Source organism: Capricornis sumatraensis, chromosome 16 (genome assembly GCF_032405125.1).
Source record: "Capricornis sumatraensis isolate serow.1 chromosome 16, serow.2, whole genome shotgun sequence".
Classification (NCBI taxonomy): domain Eukaryota; kingdom Metazoa; phylum Chordata; class Mammalia; order Artiodactyla; family Bovidae; genus Capricornis; species Capricornis sumatraensis.
This window is the reverse complement of record NC_091084.1, coordinates 31,684,011-31,696,978: the sequence shown is the minus strand read 5'-3', so window position 1 is coordinate 31,696,978 and position 12,968 is coordinate 31,684,011. Positions and strand designations below refer to the sequence as shown.

Genomic DNA, 12,968 nt, shown 5'->3' with positions numbered 1-12,968 from the left:
GCATCCAAATGTCTGTAATCAAAATGTCAATACAATATCAATAAAATATAATTACAATACAATATAAACACCCTGGTAGCACAGGGGAAAAGAATCCGCTACCAATGCAGGAGACACAGAAAACACGGGTTTGATCCCCAGGTCAGGAAGACCCTTGGGGAAGAAAATGGCAACCCACTCCAGTAACCTTGCCTAGGAAATCCCACGGACAGAGGCGCCTGGTGGACTATGGCCCATGGAGTCGCACAGAGTTGGACATGACTTAGCACACACACACACACACACACACACACACACACACACACACACACACACACACAAATACAATATAAATATAATTTTGCCATAAAAAGGAATGAACTAATGATCTATGCTATAAGATGGATGAATGGGAAAACATGCTAAGTCAAAGACGCTAAACAAAAAAGGCCATATGTAAATGAAATGTCTATTACAGGCAATCCACAGAGACAGAAAGTAAATATTACTGGTCATCAAGGGCTGGGGAGAAGCAGGAGAAGGGAATGGGGAGTGACTGCTAATGAAAATGAGGCTGCTTTCTGGGGAGATAAAAATGTTCTGGAATTAAGTGGTAGTGACGGTTGCACAACTTTGTGAACACACTAAAAACTACTAAATTATATACTTTAAAAGGGTGAATTTTATGGTATATGAATTCTATCTCAATTTTTTAAATTGCATAGGAAAAAAGCCTCCTAACAACCAAAATACAGATCACAAAGATCATAAAGCCATGTATTTTCCTTTACTAAAAAAAACTGTATTCTCACCTCAAATTTATTTATTCCCACTTTATATATAATTTGTACAGCCTGGTTGTATGGGCAAAGCCTATAGTGGATTAAAAGCTTTATATTAGGGGAAATGAAATTGATACCAACAGACATATTGACAGTAAGATTTTTTTAAAAAAGCAAAAGAACTTACAAGCATCTTGTGAAGCCATGTAGTAAGAGCAAACTGGTTTATGCGTTTCACTGCATGTATGTGTGCCTGCTAGGTCGCTTCAGTCATGTCTGACTCTTTGTACTCCTACGAACTATAGCCCGCCAGGCTCCTCTGTCCATGGGATTCTCCAGGCAAGAATATTGGAGTGGGTTGCCATGCCCTTATCCAGGGGATCTTCCCCATCTAGGGATCGAACACTTGTTTCTTATATCTCCTTCACTAGCAGGTGAGTTCTTTATCACTAGCACCATTTGGGAAGTCCCATTAGGTTACGCTTACTAATAACAAACAGCCTGACACAACAATCTATGTTTATAGTAATGAAAGTAAGGAAGATGATTAATATAATAAGAGCTAACCCACTCATTATTTTCCATATGCCAATCACTGTTTTAAGTATCAAACATTTACTTATCAAATTCCCAACAAGAAAATTCACTGTTTTAAGTACCAACATTTACTTATCAAATTCCCCACAAGAAAAGTTATATTATCTCATTTTACAGATGAGGAAACCAAGGAATCACACTGCTGCTGCTAAGTCACCTCAGTCGTGTCCAACTCTGTGCGACCCCATAGACGGCAGCCTACCAGGCTCCCCCGTCCGAGATTCTCCAGGCAAGAACACTGGAGTGGGTTGCCATTTCCTTCTCCAATGCATGAAAGTGAAACGTGAAAGTGAAGTCGCTCACTAAGTAAGCGGAAAAGTTAAATTCAAACTAAGGCAGTTGGCTTCAGAGTTAATCCTCTTCTTAACCAGTAGACTATCCTGCCTCTCAGTGATGAACTATCAGTCATAAAAATTAAAAAAAATAAAATGTCAATGTTCAGTGTGCTCCAAAAAGATTGAAAAATCTACAATTTTTGTTTCATCATTTTAAAAAAGCTGCAGTCCATGAGGTCACAAAGAGTTGCACATGACTTAGCAACTGAACAACAATTCAAAAAATAAATAAATAAAACCTTTTCTATAGCAGCATGTTATCAACAGGAGAAATTCTAGAGGTCAAAAAACAGCTCTTTACAATCTGACTCCAACCTGTATTTCCAGCTTATCTATCTCCCCTCCTTCTAGCCAAACCAGACTGCTCACGTTCTTTAAACAGAGCCTGCATTTTCACGCCACTGTGTTAAAGGCCTTTGCTTCACTTCTCTGCCTAGAAAATTCCTTCGGAAGATCCTTCAAAATCTAGCTCAAATAATACTTTCTCTGTGCCACATTCCCTGATGCCACTAGGCAAAACTGTTCACACAGCATTTTGTATAAATTTTTATTAAAGCATTTATCACATCAGAATTAAATGCTTAACTCTTCTTTTCACCTCCTAGAATTAGAACCTAGTACACTGTGGATGATAAATAAAATTATTCTTAAGTTACAGTACTTAATAAAGTCCAAAATTACTTTTATTTTAATTTAGCAATACAAAATGACTGATTAGTTAATGTCTAAGTAGTCATGGTTTTAACAAAAGCCATAAAATTTAAATAATTTGAGTAGACAAAGGTCATTTTCATATAAATTAGATGTTATAAAAGTTCCTACAAATAGAATTCAGTCACCAGAAATCTTCTTAAGAAGAAAATTCTAGTACTCTGGACCAAACCTGAGTCATTTGTCACAGTAAAGTTAACATGAGTAATGATGTGAGTAAAATTTTAAGTGAGAGATGAAAGTTCCCAGAATCTAAGCCAACAGAATCAAAGGCTACAAGGATACCATTTAGTAAATTACTCCTTGGCACACTGACTGAATGCCCTCAGAAATTATTGTCCCTCCCAATTCAAGTCACTCCTCAAGAGTAAGTTACTCCCTAAAAAGTTCTAACAGAATTTATATCTTATTACTTGTTCCAGGTAAGTTAATATTTAATTCCGATTGGACAAAACACAACTATACGATACATGCAATCAATCTATTTCTCTCCCCATACGTAATTTACAACAACCAAGCCAATAACATACGGAACCGCCAATACAGTTTTTAGCATATAATAACTACAGAAGAATATTTAATGGTTCCTCAAATATTTATTGCATTAACTGCATTTTCCCAATTCTATTTGAAAAGTATTCTACTCTTCTCTATTTAAAAATCTACTTTACCTATAAAGGAAATGTCATTTCACTTAGGTTTAGTTTTTTTTAAAGTTATCCAAACTACTAGCTAATTTTTTTCTATTATCCCCAACTTATAACTTTACTTAATATGCTACCAGCTCAGGCAAATGAGGCAAATGAGGCTCAGGCAATGGAGCTTGTGGTAAAGAACACAGCTTCCAATGCAGGAGACGTATGTAAGAGACACGGGTTTGATCCCTAGATGGGGGAAGATCCCCTGGAGAAGAGCATGGCAACCCACTCCAGTATTCTTGCCTGGAGAATCCCATGGACAGAGGAGCCTGGCGGGCCACAGTTCATGGTCCAAATCTGACCCCTTACTATTTACTGTCAACTCCAACTACTTTCTTTCAAACTCTCACCTATCCACAAACTTCCGGATCTCTAAAAAACCGCCTGTCTCCAGCTCATCTTCCTGACTGTAAGTCACTCACTTTTCAGAGGTAAATAAATGATCAGAGCTAGGGATGGATCACTACCCTCCAAGGCAACCTTTAACTCAAAACACAGCTTTAAGTCAAAATGTAATCTTTGCGTTCTATTTCTCTTGACATTAAATTAAAACCAACTCAACTATTTCTATGTGTTACCCATTCGGGCAGTCACAGACCTGAATAAATATTTGTGTAGTATTCTCCATTACCTAGGCTGAGAATTCTCCTCATACATTCTTTCTTTCCCCTCCTTGAAGAGGCTTATGGTCTGCTTAGTTTTCTTCATCAAATTCTCCATGAACACCCTAAAATACTCATTTTCTCCAAGTGTCTCCATCTTCCCCTCATATCTTGACAAGATAGTGCGGAGATGCTGGTAGGTATCTGGCAGCAGGTCTAAGATATAAGGTGGGCTATTCTTTAGCGCCAGCTTTGGGTTCTGACACAACCGCACCACCTGCAACAAATGGAAAAGAAGGACTATTACTTGGAGGATCTTACGGGCAACTTCCTTTTTTAAATTTAATAAAGTTATAAAATATGTGCTCTTTTGCAAAAATACAAAAAATGCACAAGAATATAATGATCCATAACACCCCCCCAATCACTTTTAGCAGTCCCCCGAAAGGGTGGGTTCTTTAAACTGTATTTAACAGTTCAGATAACACACAGAAGACTAAACAATTGGGGTGGGGGAGACACCCACACACATGCCTAAAAAATGCTAGACGAAGTACAGCAAGTTTCTTTGAAATGCATGGCTCATCCCACAACAGAACAAAGAAATTTTCCAGGGGCACAAATAAAGAACATGGCTGCCCTGGGAGGAAAACCTTGGAAATGTAGGAGCCTAGAGCTTTGACGACCACTGGGGGACACGAGCACAGACTCTTGGACCCAGCAGAGTTGAAACCAACTCTTTCAAGACACCATTTCTTCCCATTTAAATGCAAGACTCAGAATGTTTGCCTGGTAATTTATTTTACCTTCTTTTAAACTTTTTTGAGTTCTTAGCTTTAAGTAGGTCTCTTTTAAAAAACATATAGTCAGATTTTTTTAATCCAATGTAACAATCTTTGTCTTTTTGACTGCTGACATTAGTATATTTTATATTTGTTATAATGGTTAATAATTTGTATTCATTCTTATTCTTATTTAGCGCTTTCCATTTACATAGATTTTTCTGTGTCTGAAAAAAACATAAATTAGCGGAACAATAACATCTATTTCAGTAAAGAAATAGACCCACACATATATAGACCCTTGACTTATCACAATGGAGTGACGATCTTTCCAAAAACAGTAGTGGTACAATCACACAGGAAAAAAAGAAAGTCAAACTAAACCCTCACCTTATACTATATAATAAACAAAACATATCAAGGACTTCCCTGGTGGTCCAGTGGTTAAGACTCTGTACTCCCAATGTAGGGGACACAGGTTTGATCCCTGGCCAGGGAACTAAGATCCCATGTGCTATACAGCATGGCCAAAAATTAAGATGAATAAAATAAAAAGAATCCACTCTTCAAAAAAAGGACAAAACAAAACCAAAAACCTAGATGGGTTCTAGACCCAAATGTGAAAGGCAGCTTTAGAAGATAGGAAAACTATCTTTCGTTACCTCATGATGGAGAAAAAATTCTGAAACAGGACCATAAATACACTAGCAATAAAGGAAAATATTAAACTCTACTATACTCTAAAAGAATTTCTAGATACCATGAAAGAGTGAAAACACATGTACAGAAACAGAGAAGATACTTATAATATGTATATACTGACATATATATATATATCCAGAATATATAAAGAGCATCTACAAATCAGTAAGGCAGATACAACCTAATACAAAATGAACGAAAGACTTGAACAAGAACACAACAAAAGAAAATATCCAAATAACCACTAAACATGAAATGGTCCCTGATCTTATTAATCATTTTAATTTCATTAAAATGAAAATCATACACTCACAACTACCACTACACACACCAAACTGGTAATGCTAAATCACTGGAAAGGAGCAAGGACCTTCAAATACTACTGGTGGGAATCTAAGCTAATAAAACCACCCTGAAAAACAGTTCAGCACTATATTGTCAGGCTAAAAGATTCATATGCTCTACCAACCTGCAGATCTCCACCTGGAAAGGTATACTAGGATACACATACAAAAATATTTAACAACTAACAACTACCAACAACCCAAATGTCCATCAGCAGTAGAGTGGATAAACTGTAGTATATTTATTAGCAATAATACACTACGACATTGGAGAAGGAGATAGCAACCCACTCCAGTATTCTTGCCTGGACAAGGACAGAAGAGCCTGGCAGGCTACAGTCCATGGTGTCGCAAGAGTTGGACACGACTTAGTGACTATACCACCTCCACCATACTACCACATGGATGCTCCTCTCAAAACAGATCTAAAGAAACCAGAAAACAAAATATACTTAACACCATTACTCATATATGACTAAACTACTGTTACAAAGATATCCCATTAAATTGTTGAGATATGCATACATGAGTGGTAAAAATATAAGTAACAGAAAAAAATAAAATTTATCTTATTTGCAGCTGATATAACTGTCCATGATTAAAATAAAGGAGAACTGACAAACCATTAGAAACAGTCTAACAGGTTACTGGATTCAAAAATAACCTGGATTCAAAACCAATAAACCAAAACAGCATTCATAAATATTTTATAAATAAGTTTAAAACATGATTTTAATTATTGTCATTTTAAATGGCTTAAATAAAATTTTAAGGCTCCTAGGAACACATCTAACAATTTGCAAGACTTTTATGAAGAAAATTATTAAACTTTACTGAAGAACGTAAAAACAGAAATTAAGGAAGAATTGTATCATGTTTAAGGAAATGTCACTTCTCCCCCAAGTTAGTATATAAATGCAGGGCACTTCCTATCAAAACCCCAAAGAGCTTTTTCGCAGAACTTAACAAGTTGATCCCAAACTCACATGGAATAAAAAGAAATGAAAACCAGTCAAGCCTATTTTGAAGTAGGAGGTATTTACCCAATGGGCTATCAAGACTCTTTCATATCTTACAATTAAAATAATGTGATATCGGCCAAAGACAGATAAATGACCAAATAAATAAGAAGAGAGACCAAACAGAGACACACACGTACAGAAATTCAGTATCAGAAGCGGCATTACAAATAAGACCAAGAGGAGTTCCCTGGTGATCCAGTGGTTAGGACTCTGCACTTCTACTTCTGGGGCGGGTCCTCTCCCTGGTCAGGGAACTAAGATCCTGCATGCCCGGAGGCATGGCGAAAAAAACAGCAAACCCACAAATCAATTAAAGAGAAAAACTACTGGAAAACTGGTTATCCATATGGAAAAAATATATCCCTTACACATTGCATAAGAAGTAAATTTCCGGTGAATTAAAGATTTTGTGCAGAGAAAAAGCTTTGAAGATTTTCGGAAAAAAATTTGGAAAATATTTGTTGAACTTTATGATCTCAAAGGGGAAGTATTACTTAAGACACTAAAACAAATCATAACCATAAACAAAACAAAAGACAACCCACAGAATGGGAGAAAATGTTCTCAAACAAAGCAACTGACAAGGGATTAATCTCCAAAATATACAAACCAGCTCATTCAGTTCAATTTCAAAAAACAACCAACCTAATCAAAAAATAAGAGGAAGATCTCAATAGACACATCTTCAAAGGAGACATACAAATGGCCAAACACATGAAAAGATGCTCAACATCATTAATTAGTAGAAAAATGCAAATCAAAACTACAGTTAGGGGTCACCTTACATCGGTCAGACTGCTCTGCTGCTAAACGCGTCAGTCGTGTCCGACTCTGTGCGACCCCATGGATGACAGCCCACCAGGCTCCCCCGTCCCTGGGATTCTCCAAGAACACTGGGGTGGGTTGCCATTTCCTTCTCCAATGCATGAAGGTGAAAAGTGAAAGTGAAGTCGCTCAGTCGTGTCCCACTCTTCGAGACCCCATGGACTATAGCCTACCAGGCTCCTCCGTCCACGGGATTTCCTAGCCATCATCAAAAAGTCTACAAATAAGGGGCTAGTGGTTAGGATTCTGGGCTTTCAACTGCATGGCCTGGGTTCAATCCCTGATCAGGGAACTGAGATCCTGCAAGCCGAGCTGTGCACCAAAAAAAAAAAAAAAGGATTCTTACATTTAAGGCATGATTTTGTTGTGCAGAATATAACTGGCTTCCTTTTAATCCATCCTGACAATCTTTGGTTTTAACTAATTTGACCTGTTTACACTTCAATTATGAAACTTATTATTGCAGGTCAAATACTGCCAATTTCATATGGTTCACTTAATAAGTTCTGACAGTATAGTAAGTAATAAAATAATTTACTGTTTCCAATGTGTCTCTCTTGTTTCACATTCCTTTACCTTCCCTTTCTAGCCCTTATTTAGTTTACACGTTTATTGTCCCATTTTTCACCATTAGCTTGTCAAATATATATTCTTCTGCTACTCTTTAAATGAACACCTTAGTAATTATAAAATGCACTCTGATTCATGAAAACTTGTATCAAGTAGTACTTTTACACTTCCCAGACAATGCAAGGGACGTGGAGCACTAACTCCATTTACTCTTTTCAAGTCATGTGCTATTACTATCATACATTTGACTCCCAAATAGCATATCAAGTTCATAAGTCATTACTATTTATTATTTTATACAGACAACATTCATTCATATTTACCCACATAACCACCCTTCATCCTCTTCACTGCATCTCAAATCATTTTCCTTCAGCCTCAAGAACACCCTATGCCCTTCAGGGTATAGGCTATGGGCTGTAAATTCTCCTCAGCTACAGGCATACCTCGGAGATACCACCATTTCCAGACCAAACCACTGCAATGAAGGGAGTACTGTTATAAAAAAGCAACTCACACACAATTTTTGGTTCCCCAGTGCACATAAGCTATCCTTATATTATACTGCAGTCTATTAAGTGTCCAATAGTAATGTATCTTTTAAAATAATATACATACCTTATTTTTAAAATATTACTAAAAAATTGCTGATCTTCAACTGACAACACAGAGCTGCCACGAACCTTCAATTTATAAAAAATGTATTATCTGTCAGGCGCAATGAGATGAGGCATGCCTTCTGGATACCACTGCTCCTGTTGAAAAGGCTTGCTGTCGGTCTCACTGCTGCACCTTTGACTATAAAATGTCTTTTATTCTGTGGTCGCTTATAAGATTTCTCTTTTCTTCGGGCTTTACTAATAATATGCCTCAGTGCACTTTACTCTGGATTTTTCCTGGTGTTGAGAACACTTTATGACTTCACTTTCACCAGTTTTGGAAAATTCTCAACCAATTTCCCATCAAATACAGCTTCTGCCTCATTCCCTTTATTCTCGTTCTCAATTTCAAGTACGTGTCCATGAGAACTTTACTCAGTATTCCATACGTCTCTCACACTCTCCATCCTTTTGTCTCTCAATGCTTCAGTCTAGATTTTTTTCTGACTTATCTTCCACTTCACTAGTTTTTCCTTCAGCTTTATGCTGTTAAACCCAACCACTGAGTTCTTTAACAATCAGTACTTAACAATCAGTTCTTGTTTTTCAGTTCTAGAATTTCTATTTCATTATTTACCATTTCAGATCTCTGACAAAATTATCAATTTTACTTTCAATTCTTCTAAGACATTTATCATAGATATAAACCCATGACTGACAGCTCAAATATCTGTATCCCTTGTATGTTTCTATTATCAATCTTTCCTGTTCATTGTAGTTTACCTTTTCATAAGCCTTCCTAATTTTTATTGAGGACTGAACACTGTATATAAAAAATTAGAGAGATATTCTGAGGCTATGGATGATATTATCCAGAAAGGATTTGCTTTTGCTTCTAGCAAACAGATTAGCTAGGGACATGAGGAATTCCAGGTCGTCTTAATCTAACCCAAAATTGAGATTAAAAAGCTGGGTTTCAGTCTTCAGTTCCCTGTAAAGACAGAAGTAAATAACTCCTATAATTCAGGCCCTCAGGGACTCAACCCCCAAATCCAGAGTGTTTCCCTCCACCGTGGCAGGCCCTAATTCCAGTTTTTTGCCCTCCATGACATGAGCATTTTGAAAATTCTATTTGGCCTCTTCACCTATTGCTTTCAGAATCAACAATGACCTCATGGGCAAGGCAGCCTCAAAAATCAGGCTTACCTTTCAGAGCCTTCCTTATCTTCCAGATCCTGGCCTCTAATTCCTCATTGCCTTTATAGCTCTTTGACCTCTTCTAGCTTCTCTAGTTGCCAGCAGCATTATTTGGTTCCAAACAACAACCTAGTCTAACATTGGTAGAAGAAGAAATCTGACTTCCTATGCTTTAATTCATATTTTAAAATGCCTATTTTCTTGTGTCACCAAAAGCTTATATAAACTTTTTAAAGACATCTAAATGATTGTACTCTATGGACATACTGCATCTTAAACCATCCCCTCCACTTTAACATTAATATTGTTTTTAAGTCTTCGCTATTATAAATATGACTGTGATGAACAACGTTGGAATCACTAGGTCCATCTAGAACAATTGCAAAATTCCAATTTAGTTGCTAACTGTTCTTCAAATGATGTAAGAGCATATGAAAATTTTTAAACTAAATGTTTTATCCTCTGTACATCATTTCCTGTACTCTTGAAACAGAGCCCTATATAAGCCTAGCAAATAAAGACAAGCTGAATCAACAAAAATATCTGATTTATGAATATTTTAACAGTGTTTTAGGAAGCGGCTCATCCTATTAAGGGTTTCAAGCCAAAAGGGAACAACACAGCCAAGAAACAGGACTCTACCTCAGAAGACAATATACTTGAAATGCAACAGAGTTATGAACTCATACTAATTTTTAAAAAGTAGTCTTTGATTTATAAGTATTACATTCCAAAATCTCATTTGTAAGGCAGGTATTTATGACTGAGAATATACATTTATAATAAAAATTAAAATGGTAGGTTCTTAAATTGATGCACGGAAGGAGTTAGGGGAGAGTGACATTGAGACTAAGAGACCAAGACTGAAGGTTTTATCTTCAGAGACTACGGAATGTGTTTCACATGGATAAAGAGCCAGAAGAGAAGATAAATTAAATGGGGTCTACAACCCAGCTGGGAACACTAAACACCTAATACCACAGAAAGAAGGGACACCTTCTTCCCCTAAAACAGGAAGAAAGGGACTGAGGACAGGTTGAAACAGACACAAATATTTAAGAAGATTGCACCTGGTTTTGATTTTTCTCAATGTACCCATTCAACAAATATGTCAGGCACTGGGACATAGACATCAAAATACAATAATCCTGAATCTGAGTGGAATCAAGCAATAAACAACAAAAGGAAATCAGTAAGAAAAATATCAGCTTCTTTGCAGATAATTAAAATAGAATAATAAGAAAATACTGAATGACACTGAAGCATAGTGAGTAGGGAAGGCTTCTCTAAGATGAACTTAGGCTCAGTTAAAACTGCAGGAAGGAGCCAGTCACGTAGAATCAGAAGCGTAGGTCAAACAGAGAGAACAACCAATCCAACAGCCCTAGAGTGGGAACGGGTTTGGATCTGAGGAACAGAAAGGTCAGTGAGACTAAAATGTGAAGAGCAAGGTAAAGAGGGTCATTAAGAGAGAGATGTGGACCATCAGGGAATTAAAAAGGAGACAGTAAGAGAAAGCCTAAAATATAAGTGTTTATGTGTTGAATTGAAATGTTTTAATACAACAAGATTATACCAAATAGCCGCATCAGAACGTCCTATTTCAGTCTTTTACTTTCAGTAAATTTCTTAACCTCTGAGCCTCAGTTTTTACCTGTAAGACAATAATACCCATCTCATAATAAGTGTTTATGAAGGGACTGCACAATTTCCAAAAAAAAAGCAGACATTTAAGGCTCGTCCCCTCCCCATTTCCATACAACTTGACCAGGTTTATCTGCAGGTTACACAGGAATTATCTATTGAAGACAGGTTAGACCTCACATAACCTTTAGATAACTCCCAGAAACTGACCCCGTTATTCCTACCATCCTGGCCATGCTGCAGGTAGCCTTCCAAACGTGTATGGTCTCAGACTACTTCGTAACCAAAAGATAGAGAAAAGGCAGCAAGCCTCCCAAGAATAGGGTGACCAACAACCTGCAAAAGCTACAGTATCCACTCCTTCAAAGGTTCAAATCAAGCAGAGGTCCCTCCAAATTTATTATATCCAAGGCCACACACCCCTAACCCATATATTCTCCCTGCTGCTGCTAAGTCACTTCAGTCGTGTCCGACTCTGTGTGACCCCATAGACAGCAGCCCACCAGGCTCCTCTGTCCATGGAGGCTCCTCTTGTCCAGATTCTCCAGGCAAGAACACTGGAGTGGGTTGCCATTTCCTTCTCCAATGCATGAAACTGAAAAGTGAAAGTGAAGTCGCTCAGTCGTGCCCAACTTTTTGAGACCCCATGGACTGTAGCCTACCAGGCTCCTCTGTCCATGGGATTCTCCAGGCAAGAGTACTGGAGTGGGGTGCCATTGTCTTCTCCTATATTCTCCCTATTTCAAAGCAAATGTATTAAGAATTCAAGCTAAAATGCAGTATTTGCCTAATACCTCTGGGAAAAAAGGTATACTTCCTTCCAATAACAAAACTAAACTAAAATTGTTCTGCCCAACCTATAGTAAGCAAACAATAAATGCTGTTAATGACAATGAACTGAAAAACCGTATTACCCCTCACAACAAACAGATTTAAAATATCATGAGGTCTAAAATGTCTCCTAAACACTTGATTAGTTCACATTTTTGAACCACCACCATCCCATGGTACATCCCATGAATGTTACCAGTCCCTCCTTAGAATGTGACCTCATAAAGATTGTTTGTAGATTAAATATCTGCTTTTCTCAAGATATTTCAAAGATAAATCATCACACGACCAGGAAAATTAGCACTCCACTGACAACTCTGAGTCTTTAGCACTAACACAGACCATAAAGAAAGTATATAGGTTGAGTAACTTTTTTGATATTAAAATCTCCAGAAAAAAAAAATTCCCTAAATATTTAGAGCCTCTAGGGGAAAAGTTTCCCAAAGCCTTTGTGAATAATTCAACTCAATAGTTAACAAACATCAAAAGCCAAAAGAACCTGCCTTTACTACTTAGGGATACAAGGTGGCTCAGACGTTAAAGGCGTCTGCCTACAATGTGGAAGACCTGGGTTTAATCCCTGGGTCAAGAAGATCCCCCTGGAGAAGGAAATGGCAACCCACTCCAGTACTCTTGCCTGGAAAATCCCATGGATAGATGGAGGAGCCTGGTAGGCTACAGTCCATGGGGTCGCAAAGGATTTTAAACACTTAGTTTTCATTAACCTCTAAAGTACAAATGAGCATTC

General features: G+C 37.4%; 1 protein-coding gene and 1 non-coding gene across 2 annotated transcripts in view; one reads left to right on the top strand and one right to left on the bottom strand.

Annotated features, from left to right (window-relative positions):
* The window catches only part of CBL (Cbl proto-oncogene), an 80,443-nt gene that overhangs the window by 56,635 nt on the left and 10,840 nt on the right, over positions 1 to 12,968 (bottom strand). The window contains exon 2 of the mRNA XM_068988603.1: positions 3,734 to 3,981. Coding sequence (XP_068844704.1) covers positions 3,734 to 3,981 — 248 coding nt within the window. The remainder of the gene's footprint in view (positions 1 to 3,733; positions 3,982 to 12,968) is intronic.
* TRNAG-CCC (transfer RNA glycine (anticodon CCC)) lies at positions 4,913 to 4,985 on the top strand. The gene has a single exon. It is a non-coding gene; the product is annotated as a tRNA-Gly (tRNA).